This window comes from Neofelis nebulosa, chromosome 4 (assembly GCF_028018385.1).
Source record: "Neofelis nebulosa isolate mNeoNeb1 chromosome 4, mNeoNeb1.pri, whole genome shotgun sequence".
Lineage (NCBI taxonomy): Eukaryota > Metazoa > Chordata > Mammalia > Carnivora > Felidae > Neofelis > Neofelis nebulosa.
The window spans coordinates 144,366,047-144,378,918 of NC_080785.1; the positions used below are offsets into that span (position 1 = coordinate 144,366,047).

At 37.3% G+C, this 12,872-nt stretch overlaps 1 protein-coding gene across 5 annotated transcripts in view; it reads left to right on the plus strand.

The window, feature by feature from the left end:
* DENND6A (DENN domain containing 6A) overlaps nt 1-12,872 on the plus strand; it is a 66,051-nt gene that overhangs the window by 4,626 nt on the left and 48,553 nt on the right. For 3 of the 5 annotated variants that reach the window (XM_058726458.1, XM_058726457.1, XM_058726459.1), the window contains exons 2-3: nt 10,327-10,365; nt 10,466-10,508. The exons of 1 other annotated variant lie outside the window; for it this stretch is intronic. In XM_058726458.1, the coding sequence (XP_058582441.1) occupies nt 10,327-10,365; nt 10,466-10,508 (82 nt within the window). Of the gene's footprint in view, nt 1-7,177; nt 7,258-10,326; nt 10,366-10,465; nt 10,509-12,872 lie in introns of all 5 variants that reach the window. One more of the 5 variants, XM_058726461.1, reaches the window with a different exon arrangement.

Sequence of the window (12,872 nt, forward strand, 5' to 3'; positions counted from 1 at the left end):
TTTTTCTTCTTTACATAATTTCATATCTGTCAAGAATTAATTTGTTAGGAACAGAAACTCTCTCAAAAAAGTTTAAGAAAAATGATTGTAAGGAGTCTCTTGGAACCCAGTTGCTGGAAGGGGAACGAACCTCCTGGGATCTGGAAAGCCCTAGGCTTTTTTGTCTTTGTTTCTTGGGAGCTGTGTGGTCTTTTGTCTCTGCTTCTCTTTGCAATTCTGTTCCATTTTCCGTGCTGAGGCTGGTTTCTCCTGCAAGGGTCTCAGTTTCTGCTCCCCTATTTCTCTTGACTTTGGACTATTGTAGTTCTGATTTTGGCCAAACTTTACTTTTGTATTCTGGAACCAGACTGAAGCTTAATATAAATACGGAGTATCTGATTGGCTCAGCATGGGTCAGATGCTCCCTTTTGTTCAGTCAGCTGTGTTAGGAGACAGGGTTTCTGTAACAGCAGTGACCACTTAGGCTCACCCTTGTAAAAGGAGGAGGGGACAATTTCCAAAGCATGGGCTGGACAGCAGTCCCCCATACAGGTCTACTGCAAGAGTCTGCTTTTATTGATAAACATTCTCATAAATGATTTGCCAGATCATTAAAGACTCTTCATAAATACAATTTTATGAACCATAATTTATTTAACCATTTTCCTTAATTTGGATATTTAATAGTTTCTTTTTTCTTCACACTGTAGAAAGCTACGTATTGCCTGTACATACATCTTAGAGATGTTTTGCATTTTTGAGAGCCTTTAAATCATGTGAACTTCTAGAATGTCCTAGGAAGTTGCATTTCTATAATTTGAAGTCACTTCCTTAAGCTCTCTAGTTTCTGATTTTATAAGAATTGAGGTATCCTTGGTGGTTTTCCCCTCTTGAAGTCTTTACCTATGAACTCTTTGGACAATTTTATTTTATTTTATTTTTAAAAAAAAATTTTTTTTAATGTTTTTTATTTATTTTTGGGACAGAGAGAGAGACAGAGCATGAACGGGGGAGGGGCAGAGAGAGGGGAGACACAGAATCTGAAACAGGCTCCAGGCTCTGAGCTGTCAGCCCAGAGCCTGACGCGGGGCTCGAACTCACGGACCGCGAGATCGTGACCTGGCTGAAGTCGGACGCTTAACCGACTGCGCCACCCAGGCACCCCATTTTGGACAATTTTAAACTAGTGAAAAGAGCACAAGCTTTGGGGTTTTGAACATCTGCTAGTTGTCTGATTTTTGGCCAGTTTCTTCAATTTAAGTGGAAAAATAATATCCAAGAGTGTTGTTGGAAATACGAAGAGAGATAATGCATGTAAGAATTAATGCCTGTCATTTAATGCATGCCCAAATCTTGATCCCTTTTTATAGTTAGTGTCCTTGCATATTCAATAATCAGTGTAGGACTATTTTTGGCTGTTCTCTCACACCTCTTATTTTGCCTTAAATTGATTTAAAAAAGAAAACCTCATTGTTTTGGATGTGTATCACAAGTATTTAAAGCACTTTGTAGGGGGGCACCAGGCTACTTCAGCTGGCTTAGCTGAAGAGCATGCAACTCTTTTTTTTTTTTTTTTAATTTTGTAAATTAAGTTTATTATTTTGAGAGAGAGAGAGAGAGAGTGCATGCATGCATGGGAGCACAAGCTGGGAAGGGGCAGAGAGGAGAGACAGAATCCCAAGCAGGCTCTGCACCATCAGTCCAGAGCCCAATGCGCGGCTTCAATTCATGAACTGTGAGATCATGACCTGAGCTGAAATCAAGAGTTAATTGCTCAACTGACTGAGCCACCCAGGAACCCCAATCTTTTTTTAAAGATTAAAAAAAATGTTTATGGGGCGCCTGGGTGGCTCAGTCGGTTGGGCGTCCGACTTCGGCTCAGGTCATGATCTCGCGGTCCGTGAGTTCGAGCCCGGCGTCGGGCTCTGTGCTGACAGCTCAGAGCCTGGAGCCTGTTTCAGATTCTGTGTCTCCCTCTCTCTCTGCCCCTCCCCCGTTCATGCTCTGTCTCTCTCTGTCTCAAAAATAAATAAACGTTAAAAAAATTAAAAAAGTTTATTTACTTTTGAGAGAGCGCAAATAAGGGTGGGTCAGAGAGAGGGGGACAAAAGATCTGAAGTGGACTCTGTACTGATAGCAGCAAACCTGATGTGAGGCTCGAACTCTCGAACTCACAAACCACGAGATCATGACCTGAGCTGAAGTTGGACGCTCAGCCGACTGAGCCACCCAGGTGCCCCCTGCACCAATTTTTTAAAAAAACACATTGAAGATAAAGCTCTGCTCTGGAGTGAAGGCAAACTTCTCTGTCATTTTTTTTTTAAAGCAGTGAAAGAATTGACTCCCCTTTCTTTTTCACTTCTGCTTTTTTGAGTTATTCCCCTTTATGCTTAGCAAGGTGGAGCCAGTAGTCACCATAGTTTACTTTATCCTAGCAAAGTTTCTTGTTTATTTTTGTGAGAAGAGTGAAAGGCAGTTGTGTGAAGGGTTGTTTCCTTTCTTTCCCTCTTAAACTGGGTGTTCCATAACCTCAGTATTTGATCCTCAGCAAGTTTACTGTTTTAATAAAAATGGGTGTTACATTTAATTGTATGTTGCTGGACCGTCTCATTGAACTGTCTATTCATCAGATATTGGGCAACTACCACATCCAGACACCATTGTGTTCTGGAGATAAAACCTTGATCAACCCTCCCTCAACTAGCTTACAGTGTATCATGGATAGTAGGCCATTAAACAGTGAGGGTTATAATAGGATGGTTTTCAGGTACCAATAATGGCCTGTACATTTCCTTGTGAACTTGTAGCACTTCATAGTAGCTTGATGTAGGTCTCTGGTTTGAGAGTTAAAGCTTTAGTGGCCTCCTGAGCTTAGGCTCCCAGATTTTACAGAGGCTTCTTCAGTGTTACTAAGCTCTGGTTCTGTTATGAAATTGTAGAATTTCAATATGGAGATTATCTGGGATGTTCCCATGCCATCTAGTCCATTCACAAGTACTTGGTGATGAATGATGTGAAACATGAACAATTGTATCTAACTTTACTCTTATTAGAGAGAAATGCTTCACTGTCTATTCCATGGGCAAACTGATCACATTCCCAGTAGCATAGTTTAGGTCTTGAATGAGCTGGAATCTTAGACTTAGGTCCATCCTGTTTTGATACTGTGATGTCAGGCCATTTTTTCTACTTTTTAAAATAAGTAAACATTTTTTATTGCAGTATAACATACATGTAGGAAAGCATATAAATCCTAAGTTCTGTGAATTTACATTAAGTGAGCATACCATTCACTACCATAGAGATCAAGAAATAGAAATATTATCACTGCCCCAGAAATTTCCCTTATGTCCTCTTTCAGTCATGATCTATTGCCGCTCCCCCCACCCTGCTCCAGACCCTGGCAACCACTAATCTACTTTCTGTCTCTCTGGATTCTCCTATTCTGTACATTTCATATGCATGGAATCACAACCTATGGCATTTTTTGTCTGGTTTCTTTCACTTAGTATAATTTTTTCAAGGTTCATCCATGTTGTAGTATATATCAGTATTTCATTCCTTTTATGGCTGAATTTTCTATCATTTTTTGAATTTTATATCAGTATATGGAAATATAACATTTGGTTTATCCATTCATCATTCAATGGAAATTTGGATTTTTTTCCAGTTTTGGCTATTATAAATAATGCTGCTATGAATATTCACTTGTAAGTTTTTGTATGAACATATGCTTTCACTTGTCTTAGAGTGAAGTGAAATTGTTGTGTCATAAAGTAATTCTCTATGTTTACTTTTTTTGAGAAACTACTAAACTGTTTTCCAGGGTGACTGTATTTTCACATTTCCATTAGTAATGTGTGAGGGTTTTAATTTCTCCATATCTTGTAAGCACTTGTTACTGTCTGTCTGTGATTACAGCCATCCTAGTGGATTTGAGGTGGTATCTTATTTTAATTTTATTTGCATTTCCCTGATGACTAACGGTGTCGAGTGGCCTTTTATGTGCTTATTGGCCATTTGTATATCTTTTTGGAGAAATGTCTAATTAGATCCTTTATCCATTTAAAAAATTGGGTTATTTGACTTTTGTTGAATTGTAAAAATTCTTTATACAGTCTGTATGTTAGATCCTTATCAGATACATGTTTGCAAGTAGTTCCTTCCGTTTTGTGGGTTGTCTTCACTTTCTTGGTAGTGTTCTTTGAAGCACAAAAGTTTTTTAGTTTTTGTTTTGTTTTTTATGTTTTAGTTCTCTATTTTTATTCATTCATTCATTCATTCATTCATTCATTTAGAGAGAGCACATGCATGTGAGAGAGGGAGGGGCAGAGGGAGAGATTGAAAGAAAGAATCTTAAGCAGGCTCCACGCCCAGCACGGAGCCCATTATAGGGCTCAGTCTCATGACTGTGAAATTGTGACCTGAGCCAAAATCAAGTGTTGGATGCTTAACTGACTGAGCCACCCAGGTGCCCTGAAGCACAAAAGTTTTAAATTTTGATGAAGTCCACTTTATGTTTCTTTGGTTGCTTATGCTTTTGTTATATCTGAGAAACCATTGGCTAATGCACAGTCATAAAGATTTATTCCTATGTGTTCTTCTAAGACTTTTGTAGTTTTTGGGTGCTTGGGTGGCTCAGTCAGTTAAGCATCTGACTCTTGGTTTCAGCTCAGGTCATAATCTCATGGTTTGTTAGATCAAGCCCCATGTCGTTGAGCTGAAGGTGTGGAGCCTGCTTTGGATTCTCTCCTCCTCTGTGCCACTCCCCCACTCCTGTGAACTTTCAAAATAAATAAACATTAAAAAAAAAAGACTTGTAGTTTTAACTTTTACACTTAGGTCTTTAGTCCACTTTGGGTTACTTTTTATATATGATATGAAGTAGAGATGTTACTTTTTAACCTTATTTTGATACATTTTTTGGCTTACATAGTTAGAAAAGTCATTCATTTAGCTTTGTCAAAAGTTAACATTTTATATAAACATAGTACAATAATCCAAAACAAGAATAGATATTGGTATGACACTATTTACTAGACCACAGAGTTTATTGGGATTCACCAGTTTTTCTACTAATGTGCTTTTTCTGTTTCAAGATCCAATCCAGTTTCTACGTTGCATGTAGATATCATATCTCCATAGTCCTCTTCAATCTGTGGAAGTTCCTCAATCTTTTCATGTATTTCATGTCCTTGATACTTTGGAAGAATACTGTTCATATATTTTGTAGTATGCCTTTCAATTTTGTTTTTTCTGGTGTGTTATCATAATTAGCCTGAGGTTATGAATTACTGGGAAGAATACCCCAGATATGACGCGTCCTTCTCAGTACATCATATTAGGGAGTACAGGATGTTAAAATTAAAATGTCGCATTATTGGTGATTTAAACCTTGATCACTTGGTTAAGATGATGTCTCCCAGGCTAATACACTATAAAGTTACTATTTTTCTCTTTGTAATTAATAAGTAAGTGATTATTTTGTTAGAGACTGAGACTGTGCAGTATCTTGTTTTCCATACTTTGCCTGCTAATTTAGCATCCATAAGTGTATCTTACCTGCAGCAATTATTCTGGTGTTCTAATAGTGATTTTTCATTTTCTTCACTCCTTTTGTATTTATTAGTTAGAATTGTTTTATAAGGAAAAGTTGTCCCTTCTTGCTCATCCATCCACCTATCTATATTAATGGGAACTCAAGGATACTTATTATTTGGGTTATAATCTAGTACTATCATTATTTACTTTATTAACCAAATCATTACAAATTTGAGCATTGGTGCCTTTTTAGGTTGGCTCCTATGTCCTTTAGACATGCCCCCCCCCCTTCTTTTGAGCACTTCCTTTCTGACATCACAAGATGCCCCATGCTCATCTTGCATTTTTCCTGTGCTAGCCCTGTAATCAGCTACCTCCCTAAGAAGCCCTGATTCTTTTTTATTGCAGAATAGTATTTAACAATCAACATCTCGGTGTTAGGTGTACTCACTGCTACTGAGGTGTCATTGCTTTATTTTTTCACATTAAAAGGCCTTTTAAAGGAGACATTATATAGTGTTTAATAGATCTTAAACTATTTTCCAGCCAGTTTTTAAAAATTACATGAAAAAGGTAGACTTGTTTTTTGCTTGTAAGCAGTTTCCATTTCGGTTTTGAATAAATGTTATTGTCTAATATTGAAGACATAATTTTTTTTAAAGATTTTATTTTACATAATCTCTGCACCCAACGCGGGGCTCATACTTACAACCCCGAGATCAAGAGTTACATGCTCCACCATCCAAGCCAGTCAGGTGCCTCTGAAGACATAACTTTTTTTTTTTTTTTTTAATGTTTATTTATTTTTGACAGAGAGACAAAGAGCATGAGCAGGGGAGGGGCAGAGAGAGAGGGAGACACAGAATCTGAAGCAGGCTCCAGGCTCTGAGCTGTCAGCACAGAGCCCGATGCAGGGCTTGAACCCACAAACCGTGAGGTCATGACCTGAGCCAAAGTCGGACACTCAACCAACTGAGCCACCCAGGTGCCCCTGAAGACATAACTCTTACTGAGTTTAGAATTGATCCTCTTTTTAAGGTTTTGGTGATGTTTGTATGTGAATTAATGTTTATGTAGGAGGTCAAGGCAGGCCTGGGATGGCCTAGGATGTAATCTCTACCAGGCCTGAGATGCTAGGTAGGATTGTGAAATGGAGATAGATACTGAGTGATATGGCAACAGGCAGACGCCTGTTCACAGATCACTGAGATTCATGGCAGGCATGAATTTTTCCCATGTCCAAGTGTTACTAGCAATAAGTTAACTGGTGTTCCTAATTTTCTTTCTCCTGGGACCATAATTATTCCCACACTGATTTGGAATGTCATCCCCATTAGGGTGTGCAGGGGCAAGTGGCAGATAGATATACCTTTGGAGAGAATAACCTGATTTAAAACATTTTGTAATACTATTTTCCAGTATATATATTAATATTTTTTCTGGGGTGCATTTTTCCTATTACATCATGATGTGAAATATTTATGCTATACCATCATTTTTAGGCCTTAGTAATTATATCAAATAAAATTTATGTTTTTCTTGGCTTATTACCTGGCCACCTCTCCCTTATTTCTTATAACATGGAAGATCTTAACATAGGTAACAGAACCAGGGTGACATTAGCTGATGCTCTCTGTCCCCCTTTGATGCCTCCCAGGAATGCCAGTGGCCTGGGGGACAGAGATGCCTGGACTTGAGCTGTGGAGAGAGGAAACTTCAAGAGAGAGGCGTCTCCAGGTACTGGGGCCAATCCACAGTTGATTAATGCCTGTATAGTTATCAGGAGCTAACTGACTAACATTGATTGCCCAAGCTTATATTTATACTTTTTTTTTTTTTTTTTTTTTTTACAAGATAAAGTATGTACAAGGATAATCTAGTAACTGTGGCAATTAGTTTGAGGTACTCAAACTGTGGCAGTTTGAGATACTTGGCAATGGTTACTTTTCTTGATTTTTATGGAGTTTAATTGAGGTTTTAAAATTAAATTTTTTTTCTATATTTTGATCTTAAGTACATAGTAGACATTGGAAACCTATAGCATATAAACATGCATTATTTTTTTTGAATATCATATCTATTCCAATATGATATAACACTGGGTAGTCGTAACAGAATACATTAAAATAAAATTCTAGAATATTTGACTAGTACAGTCAGAGTTTTTAAAAGGTATACTTGATAGTTTATGTAGTTCTTACATCTTTTTAGTTTACTTAAATATATATAGCATACATAAGCCCCTGAAATACACACACACACACACAGAGATATATACACACATGTATATTTAAGGTACTCATATATATGGGTAAAACATACCAAAATTTTTTCTATATTGTCATGATGGTGTTTTAAACCATAGGAAACCAAAGTCCTAAGAAACCACTATGTATATTTGCTTTTGCATTTATATTTTAATTGCAGGAAATAAAAATCTGAAGGGCACTCACATAAAACTGAGTTTAAAGTCTAAGATAAAGCTATTATGGACCACTAAATTTACCAGTATGATAACTCTGGTATAATTTATATGTAATGAGATTTTCATAAAATAGGGCTAACTTGGTTATAAGTTTGCCATTTCTGCTTTAAAAGTAACGAGCAAGATGGTTTCAGGGTTAAGCAAGGGAGATCTATGTATGCATAAAAAAGAAGTACAAATTAAATACTAGGTTGTTGGATGGAACTAATTTGAAAGTATATCCACTGGTTGAGGAAATATATTTTTAGTGTTTACTATGCAGCAGAGACTGTTCTAGGTGTAAAGATAGAGTTGTGAACAAAACAGACCAGATTCTTGCCTTCATGAATTATGGAGACAGGGGTTAAATCAGATTGGTCAAAATGTGGGATACAAAGCAGAGTATGTAGAGAGAAATATTGGCTTTGGTATCATTCTCTATCCAGGAATGGTGCGTGGTTTTCATGTAGTATACCAGCTCTCTAGACCCTTCCCTGAACCCTGGATTGAGAAGGATTATATGCCACATTCTTGCTAGAGGGGAAAGAGGGCTGTGATTGCATACAACGATCGCTTCTAGGCATGGAGTGAAGAATGGTGGCTTGTGTACTTTGGAATCAGGCCTAAATTCAGCCCCTACCTCTGGCACTTAGTAAACAAGTAAATTTTAGAAGAGTTATTTTAACTGCTATGAACTTGTCTCTTCTTCTGTAAAGATAGGCAGAATTGACAGAATTATTGTGAAAATTAAAAACTCTGGAAGATACTCATATAATACTGGTTCTCCCCATCTTTTTTCTTACCTTAGTTTTCTTATATCTACAGTGGGGATACTGGGCTTGTCTGTTATTGTGAGAACTAAATCAGTGAGGTAAATATGTGAAATCACTTTAATATGGTTTATAATGTGATATCTGGAAATGGATGTTTTATCTGGAAATGGAAGATTTTTAGGCTTTTGGGCGGCAGCTGGGGAATGGAAGAATTCATGAATTCTTCCAGAAGTGGGAAGTCTTGGATCCCCACATTAGCAGCCCAACATTAACATAATTTACTCTGTGTTGTTTTCTCTTCTTTTTGTTATCAGCCACTAGCTAACCTGCTGCTCCTAATCTCATCTCTTCACATTCCCAAGAGAGTCTGAATAGGCCCACTTGAGCACTGGTGTTCTTTTGGGCAGAATTGTCACACCCAGCCACATCTAGGCAGTTGATTGACTGGCCTGTAGAGTTGTTCTTGGATCTGGTGTTCACTAGTGCTTATTCTGACAGTAGCTGTTTTGGCTTATTCTTGCTTGCTTTGCAGTGGCTATAGGGCAGGAGTTTCCCTCAGAAGGTGGCTGTGATCACTGCAGACACTGAACTGACCTATCCTAAGAAATGCAATGATTATTTAAAGGGATTGAAGGAAATTAGGATAGACTTTATGGTGGGAGATGGTCTTTGAGATTTCTTAAACTATGGATTATTATTTTCTCCTTTCATTTTTCTTTGGTATCTGGTGATTTGCAGTACTTCTTGGAATTGATTGAAAATCATTACTTCTTGAAGTCGTTACCAGCTGATAGATCCAATTCTTTTTAGATTTTAGGCTTCCAAAGAAAAGACTCAGTAAGCTTTGAGTTATTAGTAATTCAGTTGGTAAATTCTTCTTTTTTTAAAAAAAAAATTTTAATGTTTATTTGTTTTTGAGAGCGAGAGAGACAGAGCATGAGTATGGGAGGGGCAGAGGGAGAGGGAGACACAGAATCCAAAGCAGGCTCCAGGCTCCGAGCTGTCAGCACAGAACCCGACGCGGGGCTCGAACTCACGAACTGTGACATCATGACCTGAGCTGAAGTCAGACACTTAACCAACTGAGCCATCCAGTTGCCCCTAAATTATTCTTGATAACCCAAGACTTCACCAATCTGTTAGAGATAAATTTGACTCAGAACTTTTTTTTTTCCCTAGTGTAAATCCTACTCAATTCTCCCAAGCTTCTTTCATGTTTCATTATTGGAGTTTGTGAACTATTTCTTTAATGTTTATTTATTTATTTTGAGAGAGAGAGTGAGAGCAAGCAGAAGAGGGGCAAAAAGAGGGCAAGAGAGAATCCCAAGCAGGCTTTGCACTTTCAGCACAGAGCCCGATGTGAGACGCTTGATCTCATGAAGTGTGAGATCATGACCTGAGCCAAAATCAAGGTTTGGACGCTTAACCGACTGAGCCACCCAGGTGCCCCTGGTGAACTATGTCTTAAAACTATTTGACCATAGCCAACTAGTAATAGAAGTACCTGCTAATGTTTATAATATACACTCAATATATTTGTCTAACAAAATTTAATTCTTTTTCTTCCAGGTAATTTATCCTCAACATTCCAAACTTACTGATAAGGAAGTAAGTAACAATGTTGCTCTGTATAGTCTACTGTGGTGTTTCTGTTTGTTTTTATTGGTGTATGTGTATCAACATATATAGCTTTTGTTTTCTTTTTCAGAAAACCAATATTTGCTATTTGTCTTTTCCAGATTCAAATTCAGGTAACTATTTTTCATGTGGTGTTTTTGTTGAATTTTATACTGAGAATATTGATTATACTCTTAATATATGAAAATGGATTGAAATAGAATTTTAGAATGCAAACTCAGTTTCAGCCTAGCAAGTCAGTGATTGTGATTCTTAGTTTTGCGATGCCAGCCATGTCTTTTTTGATTTTAGTTGGTTCAATTGTTAAAATAACTGTTATGGGGGCGCCTGGGTGGCTTAGTCGGTTGGGCGTCCGACTTCAGCTGAGGTCATGATCTCGCGGCCCGTGAGTTCGAGCCCCGCGTCGGGCTCTGTGCTGACAGCTCAGAGCCTGGAGCCTGTTTTGGATTCTGTGTCTTCCTCTCTCTCTCTGACCCTCCCCCGTTCATGTTCTGTCTCTCCCTGTCTCGAAAATAAATAAGCATTAAAATTTTTTTTTTTTAATTATAAAAAATAAAATAACTTATGTTGTAATGAGGTAAAACATCAAGGAGCAATAAACTATTGAAATAGTGAAGAGAGTGAAAACCAGCAACGTTGGTATGTTTGGGGATTTATAGTAAGTAGTTTACTTTCAGTTTGGGATTTGAAAGCTTACCAAGAACTGTAAAAGCAGTGACTTAAAAAAAAAAAAAATACAATAGAGTGAATCTGGTTATGAAGCATGGCCATCAATTACTTGTAATAGTTTGTGTGAGTTAATATATGTAAAGACTTGGAATAGTGCCTGATGTATAGTAAACACTATATAAGTGTTTGCTATTATTATTAAATTTGGTTTTTCTGGTCTCTTTCAAACTCTCCCTTTGTGTGGTCCTAATTGTTGAAATTTTTCAGGTTGCCTCTTTTGTTTCACTTTCAAAACAGCTTTTCAGACTTGTAGTGACCAGAACATTCAACATCTTAGACCACACACAGTTAGAACCCTATGAAGCAAAGGCACTCCATTATTCCCTTTCCTTTAGTGGTTACTTCTAATATCCTTTTAATTTAGTTTAGTTAATCTGATTTGGGAGATTTGACATTTTAATTTGTAAAAGCATTTTCTCCTTTCCTTGTAAATGTTTCCAGAGTTCTTTCCTATACATTTGCAAGTCAGCCTTCATGAATTGTATAAAAAAGAAATGGTATCTTGGTTAAAAGAAAATGCTTTTGAGAAATCCCAGTAGGACTTTTGTTCTAACTTGGAATTATTGGAATTTCTTAGTATGTTTGTCCATTAATGAAATAAATGATAGAGGGGTCTTATAGGATTTTTCCTCATTTCAGTTAACATTTTCCTTACAAAGTCTACACATGCAGTTCTGAATGTAGTGAGTGTTGGATTGGACTTCCAGGTCTCAGGGTAAGCTGCATTACAGGATAAACTGACTTGTTGTTATTGGAGTCCTGGTGCATTACACTGCACAGTCTTCTTTTTGAGATTATAGCTGGTTTTCATGGCTCTCTTTTTCACCTTTCTGCATGAGTTTCAAGGCTAAGAAGATAATTTGGATAGCCTTTTTTATTTTTAGTTTTTATTATAGTTTTTCTTTTAGTCAGTCACTCCATGTATCCCTGTCTTGTTAGAAGTTAAACTCAAATGTAAATCAGAATTTGTTCAGTATTTTAGTCACTTGAGTGACCTACAGGTGTTTTGTAATGCCTTTTTTAAAAGCTGCACATCAAATGAAGTAGGGTTTGTTTTATTTAAAGTACGGTTGAGGGGCGCCTGGGTGGCTCAGTCGGTTAAACGTCCGACTACAGCTCAGGTCACGATCTCGCGGTCCGTGAGTTCGAGCCCCGCGTCGGGCTCTGGGCTGATGGCTCAGAGCCTGGAGCCTGCTTCCGATTCTGTGTCTCCCTCTCTCTCTGCCCCTCCCCCGTTCATGCTTTGTCTCTCTCTGTCTCAAAAATAAATAAATGTTAAAAAAAAAAAAAAATTAAAAAAAATAAATAAATAAAACGTTAAAGTACGGTTGATACTTAGAAGTGAAATTGACAAAAGGTCTTAAAAGGAGACACCTTGTCATCCTAAGAGATGAGTATTAATCTAGATAGCAATAGGCTGTGAGTTTTTAATGTATTTGAGAGTTCTATTCTTAGTTGTGATTATCCAAACAATTTGTTTCACTTATATGTTTATGAAATGCAAGTTGGGATTGCTGTGCTAACTTTGAAATGGATTTGAATTTTTCTCAAAATAGCTTTTATTGTTTTGGAAGGAAATCCAGGCACAGTAGAACAGTCTTTAGGAAAGAATCATAATCTAAGTTTTGTTTCCATCGTGCACACTTAAAAACAGTGAAACAATATTGAGGAGGGCACCTTTTGGGATGAGCACTGGGTGTTGTATGGAAACCAATTTGACAGTAAATTTCATATATTAAATAAATAAA